The sequence below is a fragment of the Rhinichthys klamathensis genome, unplaced genomic scaffold (genome assembly GCF_029890125.1).
Source record: "Rhinichthys klamathensis goyatoka isolate OS25496 unplaced genomic scaffold, OSU_Roscu_1.1 h1tg000100l_1, whole genome shotgun sequence".
NCBI classification, from domain to species: Eukaryota; Metazoa; Chordata; class Actinopteri; order Cypriniformes; family Leuciscidae; genus Rhinichthys; species Rhinichthys klamathensis.
In genome coordinates this window covers 1090562-1104378 of record NW_026606639.1, presented here as the reverse complement: position 1 = coordinate 1104378, position 13817 = coordinate 1090562, and the positions used below count along the sequence as shown (strand labels likewise).

The 13817-nt window shown below is 37.4% G+C and overlaps 1 protein-coding gene across 1 annotated transcript; it reads right to left on the bottom strand.

Annotated features, from left to right (window-relative positions):
* Positions 1 to 374: 374 nt before the first annotated feature.
* On the bottom strand, positions 375 to 12045 carry fbln5 (fibulin 5). The gene is made up of 11 exons (XM_056253016.1): positions 11542 to 12045; positions 10468 to 10522; positions 10155 to 10203; positions 9736 to 10056; positions 4334 to 4456; positions 3532 to 3648; positions 3311 to 3427; positions 3009 to 3131; positions 2382 to 2508; positions 2059 to 2254; positions 375 to 1056 (listed from the first exon to the last, which is right to left on the bottom strand). Exons 1-11 carry the CDS (start codon positions 11583 to 11585, stop codon positions 895 to 897), a joined length of 1434 nt encoding a protein of 477 aa, XP_056108991.1. The 5' UTR covers positions 11586 to 12045; the 3' UTR covers positions 375 to 894.
* Between the last annotated feature and the right edge of the window lie 1772 nt (positions 12046 to 13817).

Below are 13817 nucleotides of genomic sequence, written 5' to 3'. Positions count from 1 at the left end.
TCCGAAGATAAACAAAAGTCTTACGGGTTTGAAACAGCATGAGGGTTAGTCATTAATGACAGAATTTTCATTTTTGGGTAAACTAACCCTTTAATGGCATCATTAAGTTTCTATGCATCAGTCTAAATTTGTAAAAAACAAAAAAACAAAGAAAACACAAACAAACAAAATTTCAGGTCATCAAATTTTTGTTTATTGATTGACCAGGCTCTCTTTACCTGTCATATAAAAAAAAAACAGATACACAGAGGAAATTCTGCACAGACGCAATGATAATTTTAAAAGAAATTATTTTGAAACTTTCCTGGGTCACGGGTGCTGAAGATGCACTGCAGACTCCTGTCAGAGTTATTTAGAATTTTTTTTTAAAGTGATTTTTTTAGCATTTGCAAGCCTAGCAGCTCTCTCATTGCTTGGGGTATTCAAAGGTTAAAAAATAATGAAAGCGGCGCTCAAAAACTCACATTCACAGTGAGACAATGTGACACAAGTGTCACTAAAAGTATCGACAAACAAATCCAGCTTTACAACAAAAAAACAAAACAAAAAAAATTGCAATTGGGGGAAGAAAAAGCACAATGGGAAATACAAACAAATGAGACAAAAGAAACACAACATAAATATTCTTCTGTTTACGGGTACATGTGTGTGACTGCGACAGCCAGGCAGCCTAATTAAAAACCTGCATCATGAAATATCAAAGATCAACACAAGCTCCGCCCACTAGAGAGCAGACAGAGAGGGTGATGACCACATGAGAGTCCAGAACCACAGAACAAAACAAAAAAAATGAAGAAATGCAGCTGCCGGGGTAGTGCAGTAACAGGAAGTCCATGATGGAGGTATGGGGCCATGAAGAGGTGAGAGGTCAGAGGTTCATTCATTTGTAAAGCCTCAGAATGGATGTTCGGAGACAAATATTGTGAGGCGGATGATTGAACTGCCTCGGAAGTTGATGACGTTATTAACGGTAACCATCTCTAGGTCTAGAACGATGGTCTTTGGTCCTTTAATGGGCCGGGACAGAACCAAAGTTGCACTGATATTACTGGTTTGCTGTGGTGGAGAGAAAGAAAAGTTAATAAGAAAAGTATTTTTGGTCACACTAGTTTAGGGTCCAATTCTCACTATGAATTACTATTAACAATGACTTAACATTTACTGCTTATTAATAGTTAGTAAGGTAGTTGTTAAGTTTAGGTATTGGGTAGGATTAAGGGATGTAGAATGCAGAATAAGGCATTAACATGTACTTTATACGTACTAATAAACAGCCAACATCCTAGTAATATGCATGCTAATAAGCTTCTCGTTAATAGTGAGAATTGGTCCCTAAACTAAAGTGTTACAGTATTTTTATTTCATTTCACAGCACAGGTGTTGAAATGACAATAAATACTTCATGTTTTATAAATGAATGCTGATTTTGACAAGATTTCATCAGCTTATTCATTAAGGGACACACATAGGACCAATAAAGACTTTGTGGTTTGGCTCCAGAGTAATTTTGACAGAAGGTTTCCACAGAAATCCTACAGCTCCCTCTACTGGTCACCTTTATATATACGCTATTCTTCAAAAGTTTAGGGTTGGTAATTTTTTTTTACGGTTTTTGACAGAACTGGTCTCTTACGCTCACCAAGGCTGCGTTCAATTGATCAGAAACACAGTAAAAACACAGTAATATTGTGAAATATTCTTACAATTTAAAATAAGCTGAATTCTAAGCACCAGTCTTCAGTGTCACATGATCCTTCAGAAATCATTCTAATGTGCTGATTTGCTACGCAAGAAACATTTTCTATAACCAGTGGTGAAAACCGTTGTCCTTCTTAATATTTAACCCAGATACATTTTATTTCAGGATTTTGTAATGAATAGAAAGTATTTTAGAAAGTTTTTAGAATGGTGGGGAAATTTTGTAACATCATAAATGTCTTTAAAGCATTCTTGCCAAATATAAGCTTTTTTTTTTTTAACTGACCCCAAACTTTTGAATGGTAGAGTAAGTGTTTTACAACAGGCATCAGATATACAGACAGAAGCCCACTCACTCACCCGCATGTAAAACTCTCGCCCCTCGTTGCCAGACTTGATCTGAAAGATGTAAAATGCTCCAGGGTAACGTGTGGTGGCCTGCATCTGAAATATATCAGCAGGAACACTGCGGCCAGAAGACAAATCCATATGCCTGTACAGGATAGTAAAGGGTCTTTCCCGACATGCGGGATTCTCTGCAGAACACATGCACTGACTAAGAGAGAAAGAGAAATGTAACAACATGTTGCATCTGTTCAACAATAAACCAACAAGTCAAATGACTGACTTCATGTTTTGATTACAGCAAACAAGTTGTCTATCATCAGCATTCATAAACTCACTTGTCACTGAGCTCTATGTAAGGTCGATCACATCTAAGAGGGTCCAGACATGTGTAACCTCCCTGGAAATTGAAACACACTTGTGCTGTTGTACAGGTGTTGTTACCAGACTCACATTCATTGAGATCTTCAAAATCAAACACACAACAGAGTCAGGTTATCATCATTATCAGCAGCAACAATAACAACAAAACCATCAATGTAAAGGAAGTTAAATTGTGCAGTAGATACAAAATACTCTTGTGTGCATTGTCCAAAAGTAACTTGCTAATACCAAACACACACATACTATATACTGTGTGTGTGTGTGTGTGTCCTAAATTGAGGTCCTCATGAGGAAAACAGCTTAAAAATCATACTAAGTGATGGTTTTTTTTTTATGTAAAAATGCAGAAAGTTTCCTGTGATGGGTAGATAGATAGAATATACAGTTTGTACAGTATAAAAACCAATACGCCTATGGAGAGTCCCCTCAAAGATAGTGAACCAGACCTGTGTGTATGACATATTTTCATTTTTTTGGTTTAATGTGAGAAATATTTCCCCGAGTGCATCTAGAAGGCGAAAGAAACATTTATACAAATATGCACTAGAGAAGAAGCACATAATATAAAAATTTACTGTTACCTTCACAGCTCCTTCCATCCTCATACACATAATATCCAGAAGGACACACGCAGGAGAATGATCCTGGCGTGTTCACACACACGTGCTGACAAAGGAAGTCTGAGAAACTGCACTCGTCCAGATCTGAGAACAATGTATTGATGAAGGTAAACACATTACACACTGTCAAAGCACAAACTCACACATACAAGTACAGGCAACACGCATCTTAAACCTATCTCTAAAACCTCTAAACCGGACAGTCCTGTTTTCTGTCCCCTATCTTCCTCCTTTCCAATCATCTCTTCTCCTCCCCTGTTTACCGTTGCAGGTGGTCCCATCAGAGGCGAGCTCGAAGCCCTCGTCACAGGTGCACATGAATGAGCCGTATGTGTTCAAACAGCCGTGAGAGCATGGGGTTGTCTCACACTCGTCCACATCTGGCGAGAGAGGAAAAGGAAGAAGAAAGAATGAAGGAAGGATGGAAGAAGATTACTTTAAGCTAAACTGTGATGATTGAGTATGTTAATGTGTATGTGTGCACCTTGGCATGTCCTGCTATCTGTATTAAGGAGGAATCCCGGACTACAGGAGCAGGAATATGAGCCAGGGATGTTAGCGCACAGCTGCTGGCAGTAACCATAGCGACACTCATCAATGTCTAAAGAAAGGTGAGTTAGAGAGCACTAAATACACAAAACAATTGTCACAACTGAATTCAACTATTCTGATAACGGAATTGTCATGTCATTGAACTGAAGAAATTTGATTTAAATATACACTCTTGTTCAAAAGTTTGAGGTTGGTAAGATTTTGTCATGTTTCTGAAAGAAGACTTTTATGATCACCAAGGCTGATGAAATTTAAAAGTGATATTGTGAAATATTATTAATATTACAATTTAAAAAAAAACAACAGTTTTTTATTTTAATACATGTTAAAATGTAATTTATTTCTGTGATGCAAAGCTGAATTTTTTAGCATCATTACTCCAGTCTTCAGTTTCACATGATCCTTATAATAATAATTAGAATATGCTGATTTGGTGCTCAAAAACATTTCTTATTAATAGCAATGTTGAAAAATGTTTTGCTGGCTAATATCTTTACTTTCAATCAATTTAATGTGTCCATCCTAAATAAAAAAGTATTTGTTTATTTAAAAAAAAAGAAACTGATCCTAAACTTGTGGGTACTGGTATGGTAGTGTACTTTAACATTGAAATAAAAAACCTGGATTATTACAGGACTAACTGTGTAATGTAATGTTGTGTCGCTTGGCATTCAGAGTTCACTAATTAAAGCATGTAACATCAAACTAGGGCCTATAGGCGTTCGTAATCTTACCTTGGCACTGTCCACCCACCAGCCAATAGCCCTCAGTACATGAGCAGGTATATCCACCGGCTGTATTTATACACACCTGAGTCGGGTTACACTGGTGAGACCCTGTCTCGCATTCATCAACGTCTAAAAAAAGAAAAGAAAGCCACTGTCAGTTCAGGTCACTTGTGCTTTTCCCACCGCTGTCCAATTTAGAAACTCACCTGAAACAATCCATCTGTTTCCCTTGGTGTATGTAACTAACAATGAGCTCTCTGATTTATGAGGTTGCATTAATCTGTCCCACTGATAGCTTGCTCTATGTGGACCGATGTTCTTTACTTCACGCTTAGCAGGTCTGTTCTCGAACTCCATCCCTGACCTCATAAATCTAACCTTACTATCACATCTTACACAAATAACTAGTCTTACACAACACATTTCCAAAACTGGAATTCATATCTCCCCGTTCCACTCTCGCTCGCTCGCTCATTATCAGCAGAATTCCTTATGAGGGCATTATATGCCTTAAATACCCGAACAAGCACTCTTGGTTCTCAGACCATGAAGTCACATGTTTTAAAAGAAAGCAAATGTTACTATAAAAGTGATGAGGGCATGATGGAGTCGGGGGTTGGGGACCGTGTGAAAGCCAGATAATTACAATTTCTTTGGTCAAAGCTGCCAACAGTCCCGCTGTTACTATATGGGTAGAGTGATGCAATGGGTCCTGGCAAAGCGAGCAGAAATTCCATAATAAGTTACTTCACAAAGCCTGAAAAATCCCAAAAGTCTAGGTGCGTAAACCACAATAATCCAAACAGGCAAAAGTTGTCAAAAAGGCCTATACACTATGAAGATGAAATGAGACAACAAAAAAGCAAATGCAAGACAAGAACACAGCTTTACTGAGGAACCGCACATGTTTAAATGAGTTTTAAATGACCCATTCACTTGCTTTTGACATTTCAACGAAAGTGCCTACAGTAATCACAAAGACAGTCACATGTTTTGCATTACCTGGAATTGAAACAATGTGTTAGCAGCTCAGATCTTTAACAATTACACAGCTTGTTGGTAACCGATATCACTAAGCATTATTATGAGGTGGAATCATTACAGCCAGGTCGGATAGCAGAGATGCAGGCCACATGAGACAGAAAACACGCTCAGGCCCAGCAGGACCCCGGAGAGTGAAGGAGAGCATCTGGATTACATGTGTACCATCACACACGTCTGATCTGATCTGAGGGATTCTGGGAATGCCAGCATTTTTGGGATTAGATCTGATCCGGGAATAGCAAAAGGAGACTTCAGTCAATTTTGCACATGATTTAAATAAGGGTCAGAGGAAAGACATGGTTGTAAACGAAAGAGAGATAAACATGTCTGCATGTAAAAGAGAAAAAGAGATCAATGATATCATTCATGTGGTCGGAGTCAAGACTTTAACTGCACCTTTAACAAGTTTACTATGGTACAATTCGTTAAACTTAACAAGTGGTCCAAATACCAGATGTTATTGAGGTCTTTAAATCTAAGCTTCATATCAGAGATATTCAATCCCTTAAAAGTAAGCCCAGACGGAATCTGAAGACTTTCATCGTATTTGGAAAATCGGTGCAATTCTATGAAATGGATTTACACATGCTAAAATAGTTAAACAGTTCATTACACTCTAATTTGTAGGTGAAAGCAAAATCAAATAGCACAAATATTAAATAAACAAACACAGAAGAAGGGCGGGGAATTTGTAGAATCATTTGATTGACAGGTGTTAGAATTCATTCTCATAAGTCAAGACATGCTTGTCATATTAAAGCAAAACAATTAAACAAAAAGAAACATGCATGTCTAAACTTTTCAGGCATGCAGTTGTAGATGATTAATATGAACAAACATGTTGAGGTCAATCCAGGACCCAAGAATCTGGCACCAACTCAAAGCTCTTGCTTCTATACGCACATCTTCATTCCAGAGATTGAATGCCCGTGATCTGTTGCCACACACTGGTTGTTTAAATTATATCAAAGGCATTTACAATCCACCACTGCAATAGTTCAAGCAGCCCGGTCAAGCAACACTTCACACAGCATATGTGAATTAGCTGGAATCATTGTACTAACGTGAGGTGTACAGCAAGCCAGGGTAGTAATTACGTTTAGTGTGGAATGTCTAGTGCAAGCGGTCAGCCACAAGGAGAGGGTTTTTTTTATTTATTTTTTGAGAAAAATACAGTAAAACAATAGCAAAAAGTACCATTAGCATGTGAACATTTGAAAATAACCAACCAGGCAGATCTTTACCTTTAGAATCAGAAATATCTCCAGCTGCTCTTTCAGCATGATTTACATCCTTCTACACTGACTTCACACAGTAAGTACAAAATAAATGATTGATACATGTAAATGAATTAAATCTTTCCAGTACCATTTAAAAGTTTGGGGTCAGTAAGTATATAATATAGGGGTCATATAATATATATATATTTTTTAAGGATGCATTAAATAGATCAAAAGTGACAGTAAAGTCATTTATAATTACAAAAGATTATATTTCAAATCAATGCATTCATCATAGAATCCTGAAAAAAGTATCCCGGTTTCTTAAAATATTAAGCAGCACAAGAACAATGTTTTCCACACTGATTAAAATAAGTATTGTTTCTTGCACAAAAAAAACCCATCATCTTAGAATGATTTCTTAAGTATCATGTGACACTGAAGACTTGAGTAATTCAGCTTTGCCATCAAAGGAATACATTTTAAAATAGATTAAAAAAGAAAACAGCTTTCAAGTGTATAATAATATTTCACAATATTGTTCTTACGGTTTTTTGATCAAATAAATGCAGCTTTGGTGAGAATAAGAGACTTCTTTCAAAACGAAACATAATCTTACCAACCCCAAACATTAGAACGGTACATTTAAAAAAAATAGCATTACAGTTAGTACAGTTAAGTTCAGTGACTCCGAGCTAATAATGACATCATACTACAATTTCCAGACGTCCCACTAAGCTAAAGCACATTAATTAGTCTGCGGTATACACCTACTCCCCATTTGCTGACAGACACCAGTTACAGTCCCAGAGCCTGAGTAGGCAAGTTTCAACTTGACAAATCAACATTTTGAAACTGTTTCAAGTTCCCACCTAGAATAAGATAATTTAAGCTCTTTAATTTTGATGCAAAGCATCCACATTCCAGAATCATAAGTGAGCTTTAGATCTTATTTTCTCAAGTTTCAACTGAACTGAACTGTCTTTCAGAGGTTTATAAGTACAGAGGCTAAACACAGGATTGATGGGACTTATGATAGACACATTTCAGGCACTGACTGGGTTGACTGTTTTGGTCCATCACATCTTAGCGCCACTGGCAAGGAGTGGGCATTCCCTAGTTTTACAAACACACACACACGTGACGTCGCTAACACCACAGCAATAGCTGTAAGATGAATGATGGAATGGTTTAACACACACTTCCTGTACAGTTTCTCTTCCATAACAGCATCCCTTAACATACATAAATACTGAACACACACTGTACAAAGGAAGCTCACAAGTTGCACAGCTGGTCAATGACAGATTTCATTCAACAACCAATGACCTCACGTTTGGCACAGATGCTGAGAAACCACAATGGTTTGTCTTCATGATTTTTAACAATTTATCCAAGCTTAAAATGCTGTTGTACTTAATGTCTCAGTGGCTCTAAAAGACCTTACTCTGTGTTCAAAATCTAGCACAGGAAATAACATTCCTCTTCATTACTCAATTCAAGTATTTCCCAGTTCAGGATATGTGCAAAAACGCATCAATGAGCGCATCTGTGCGTCTATCTTCTTTATAACACGACCGTCTTGGGCTCAAAAGGTAACAAATCTATCACTGTGTTTCTTCAGAGGAGTAAGAGAAGACTGGAGAATGCATTAACTGCAAAGACTGGCACCAACTCGAGACAAATCCGCAGACCATATCGAAAAATAGAGCGCACAGTTATTTGTACTACCATTTATCAAATGGCACGTGAAATAGGTCAACATGCTGACACACATAAAGACTCCGATAACACAATACTTAACACCCATCTAGATGGAAGCAATAAAACACAGGAGATATCACTGACACCACATTCAGCTCAACAACTTCAACAGAAGCAGACCACATAGAGCCAGTTACAAACTAATGATTTATGACAGCCAATAAGGAACTCAAAAACCGTCTCGATGTATTTGTAAAGTTGGAACAGTGAGCAGGGCTGAATGCCAGGTCCTGTGTGTCTTCCTGCCCCTTCACAAGATGTAGTTTGTTCTGAGGTTCCACGGTATTTTGTGGTTCCACACTAATGACTGATCCAGTCCAAATTACGAGATTCATTCTGCTGAAGTCTTTAAGATGCCACTCAGCCCACCACAGCCGTTACTAAATTACAGTCCAGCACAGAACTGAGTCTTTGCTTCATTTCAAAGCGAGAAGACCCATGGCCCATTGCAGAAAATGAAGTAAACATAAGACCACAACCTGATGTGACCCAGGGTGAGTATTGACCACGTTTCAAAGAGTTCTACTTAGCTTGTGTTATCCATTATAAAGAACTGGCTTTATATATGCCAGAATGTATGAAGTTCTTCTTGGGAACTAAACTTGAATTCGGTACTTTATCATGTGCAAATAATTGGTACACATATTCTTCTAAAGCACAATGCAAGGCATGATAACATTTAAAACTAACTATCTGTTTTGTTACTAGTTCTTTTTTCTAGTAAATAATCCAATAGTGACTAATATATACTCCATTTGTCACTAGTAGGGGCTTATTGTTCATTAGATACTAGTACTTTAATTAGATAATAGTAGCTTCTATTCAGTTACATTGTTCATTAGATACAAGATGCTATTAGATACAATATTACTTTTCTAGTTTAGTCACCATCCCAATTCACAAAACTTGAGTTAGGTACTTATTATAATACAGTATAAGCACATTTAAAACGTTGCTTGCTACAACTAAAGCTAATCTAATAAACAAATCTGTCATTAGTTGACACATTATTACATTGGCTGCATCTCTGGAGTGATGTATGGCAAAACATTATCATATATGATAATTCATACTACCAGATACAAGTTTCCACACACCTGACTGAATTTCTGATGACCTCAAAAGCCTTTTGATCTAAAGTATTTCATTACATTTTTAGATAGTAATTGTCCATGCATATATATTTCTGTACAAAACTAAAAACTTCTCTTTTTTTAAATGGTTAAATCAGACTAAGACTTCCTAACAAGCCAGGCATGTGTACAAATCTTTTGAGTTTGAACTTACAACCTTTTCTGGTAGCATCTTTAACCAACACCTCCAAGATCAAGAAGGTTGTACAAGATGCTGAAATGTATAGAACCATAAGGCAAAACTTACCAACACAAGCGCCATCATCACCAGGTGTATATCCGAGAAGGCAGGGAGTGGACCGGCTCACTATTGGGTAGCTCGGACCAGGGCCTGGGCCAGGGCCTGCTCCCACAGGAGGACCGTTAGGGATGAACGGTTCAGGATATCCAAGCGATCTGTCAGGGTAGGACTCTTCAGGATAGGAAGGATCAGGGTAGGAGCGTGGGCTGCTGCGGGCATAAGATTGGGAGTAGAGTCCACGGGGGATGCACAGGTATCCACCGTTCTGATTTACACACTGCATGTCACCCCGACACGGGTCTGGCAGTGTTCGGCATTCATCAACGTCTGAAAATATATTTGTGAGAAATGCCATTAACAGCTGTATTTGAAATACAAGTTCTTGATGAACATAATAATATCAAGACAGCTGATATGCCACTAACCGATACACTGTCTGGCACGACGGTCATAAGTAAATCCATCTGTGCATGACTGGAGAAAAATAGGGATTTCATAATCAATCCAATAGATAAACATTTTATAGAGTTCATTCTGTGCAGCAAGAAGGCTTTTTGAAGTAGTTTGGCATTGCTATCATATGTTTATGTGTACTTAAGATGTACAACAGCACCGGAAAAGCAAAGAAAAAGTAAAACTAATCAAAAAAGAACAAGAGGGCACTCTTATTACGACACACATCAAACAACATTGGTGAGCTTGAATGACTCCAGGACAAAAAAACAGAAAATCACTTACCTGACTTTTCCCAGAGTGAATGCAGCTTATGATACATATTAAAATTGACAACATTCTACAAATAAAAAAACAAAATATGTCAGTAAATCATTTTAAAAAACAAAAAACATTGAAATTCTTCAAGGGTTCATTCACTGACATAAGCACTAAATGCTCACTCAAAACCAGGAATATCGACAAAAAAGTTGGATTATTTTTGCGAACTTATTATCATGGTTCACATAATCTTTTAAAGTACTATGAAAATGCACATTAACATTTAATCGTTAAACATATCTAGTATATGTTTTGTTACCAGCTCTTATTTTCTAGTAAAAATACAATAGTGGCTATCTGTTAAATTTGTCACTAGTAGAGTCTTGTTTATTAGATACTAGTTCTTATTCAGTGACTACATATTTATTACATAAGTATACACTTATTTATTTGCAACTAGTTACCATACCAATAGTGACAATGTTAATAGTAATATTACTAGTAATGCAAAACGCAGTTGATGTTACTATAGTAACAATTCACTGTAATAAAATGAAATGATCAATAACATAGGTTTTTACATTGCTTTAACTCAAAATAAGTTAAGCAATTTTAAACAGTTTTTTTTAAGTTACACAAGATTCAACTAATTTTTTTTAAAAGTCAGTTTAATGTAATTTAAGTTGAAATTACTTAAACATCGAAGTTTATTGTAGGCCTACTTAATTTAAGGCAGCAACTTTATTTTAAGTCTTGGCATATACTAGTCAATAATAAATAAACTAGATAATTATTAACTACTGGAATAGTTACTAGAACTAAGAAATGAACCACAAATCCCCAATGCCAATTAGCAACTTGTCACCAGTAACAATGGAATATTTAACGTTACTAGTCACTACTGGCATGGAGACCTAGCAAATGAATTAGTATTATTGACTAATTGAAAGTCACACTAGTATCTAATGAAAAGTCAAGATACTAGGCTAGTCAATATAGGATTACTTAGCAAATAATAAATAAGTGGCATAAGTCAGTTGTAAGTAATGTATGCTAAAACGGCTTGCCATAAAGCACCAGCTGACTAATTAAACTCACCTTTTGTTGGTCGACCAACTCAAGCCACGTAGTTCAAATAACATGTTTATGTGGATCCTTGTGGTTCCCCTGGAAAGAACGTCACACCACCAACCCGTAAACTCCTCGCAATAGGAAAAGATCTTTGTGGTTTTACTACCTTTACGGGCTCGCTGGACCCAATGCGCAAAATGAAGTGCCCAAAGCGCCCCCTCCGCGTACGCGCGTTCACTTGAATGTCGAGACACTTGGCTTTGGTCACCCGCTGCGGCCGCCCTGTCGACCGAAGGCAAGAACGTGTGAGATCATTGACCAATAGTAAGAGGAGGGTCCTACTATAAATATATATAAAAATGAAATCTTGCTGTATTTCTCCGTACTCGGCCCACTCCACGGATTGTTTAGCAATGCAAATAAACGGGCCCCCAGAGCACTTGGTCAACAGCTGGATCCCATCAAAGATAGACAGCCCCCTTTGGAACGAAAGCGCGCACAGGGAGCTGCCACAGACTCAAAACGAGAAGGAAGACAGCAACGAGTAAAACCGAGCAAAGAATCTATAAAACGACGCATAATTAACTTAAATTTAGAAAGAGCTACTGTAGGCTACGTACTGGTGTCGAGTCATTACGTCCGGCGTACCCCATTAACCATATCCACAAACCATATTACTTTAACGAAACAAAACTATTATGGTCTTAAAATTTAACTAGATGTGTAAAACGATGTCAGGGCAGCATATTTTAGACCAAAGGAAGGCTGGGGCCCTGTAAAGCAAAAATAGTTTTTTTTTTTTTTTAAAGCGGCGCGTCGATAATTAATTTGCACTTGTAGCCTGCCCTAAACATTAAAAATGTACATCACAATAGCATTTATTACAAAAAATAGTCTATATCACAAAATGTTTTTAATTAACAAACATATATAACGGTGTTAGTGAAATGAATATAGAAATGAATATAAAAAGTTCACTGCAGCCCGGTGATTGGACAGCAGACTATAACCACAGTCTCACCTTGACCTGCATCTCATTAGCTATTGCCTAGTGTAAATATGCTGAAATAACCTTGTACCGCTAACCTTTGAGCTGTAACACACTCGGCCCACACACTTGACTGGAAGGCTGCACATACACAGTCAAACTTTGCTTTTATTGTATCCTTTTATATCAACTAGCTTTGCTTTTGCCAATTGATTAATTGGGTTTAGAGTAGGTTTGGCAGCATCTAGCAAGCCAGATGCGGACTGAATTCAGCGGGGAAGACTGCTGGGAGACTGAGACACTTTATCAGAGCTTTTTGGCATGCATAAAGGAAAGAAGATGGAGTCAATGGTCACATCACCAGGCAGCACACTGCCACACTCGAAATAAACTCAACCGTTCAGTGTCAACAGTGAACTTGGGCAGTAGGCTTACTACAGTGTGGCAGAACTGTTTTTCGAGAGTTACATCAGTTAATAGTTCAGTGGGCCATTAAATGCATCAGTGATTTTACTGAACATTTGTTTAATGACATTCATTAGACTCTGAAATACAAATATTTTCAGGCTTGGTGTGTTCAAAGCCTGCCAGATTAACACACCCTCTGGGCAAAAGCCCATTTGGGTGGAGATCTTGAGATATAAAAAAGGTTTAGACTTGATCTGACGCTGATAAAACAGACAGCAGAGTTATGACGGTTCAAATGTACACAATCTAACAGCGGGGAAAAATGGCTGCAAGGAATGTGGGAGGCTGAAGCAGGTGTTCCCTGGTTAGGACAGGGTTATTTTGTCTGGCTCTGAGTGCTGTGTGAGCAACGTTCACATTAAAATCTGACACCTGCTTACATTCACTATGTCCAACACCTTGAGAGTGTTTCCACCATAGTGCAACGGATTTGCTTCAGAGCACCACAGATACTTTCTAGAATTAAGCTAAATAATTGTTTACATGGAGTATGTTTGTATGAAATAGCAGCAATACAGCTGCCTGTGCTGAATTTAACACATCACAACATAATACACCATGATAACAGTGTCAAATAAATCCCTTTCATTCATTCAAATCATTACTTACACTATTATTTTGAGTCTCTTATGCGCATGAGTCTGCATTTATTTGATCCAGTTCAATTTTTTAAAATGCAATTTATTCCTGTGATGGCAAAGCTGATTTATCAACAGCATCTGCTGAATTCTAATATGCTGATTTGGTGCCCAAGTAACATTTCTTATTAATATCAGAGTTAGAAACAGTTGTGTAGATTAATGATTTTGTGGAAAACATCATACTTGTTTCTGGGTTTTTTGATGAA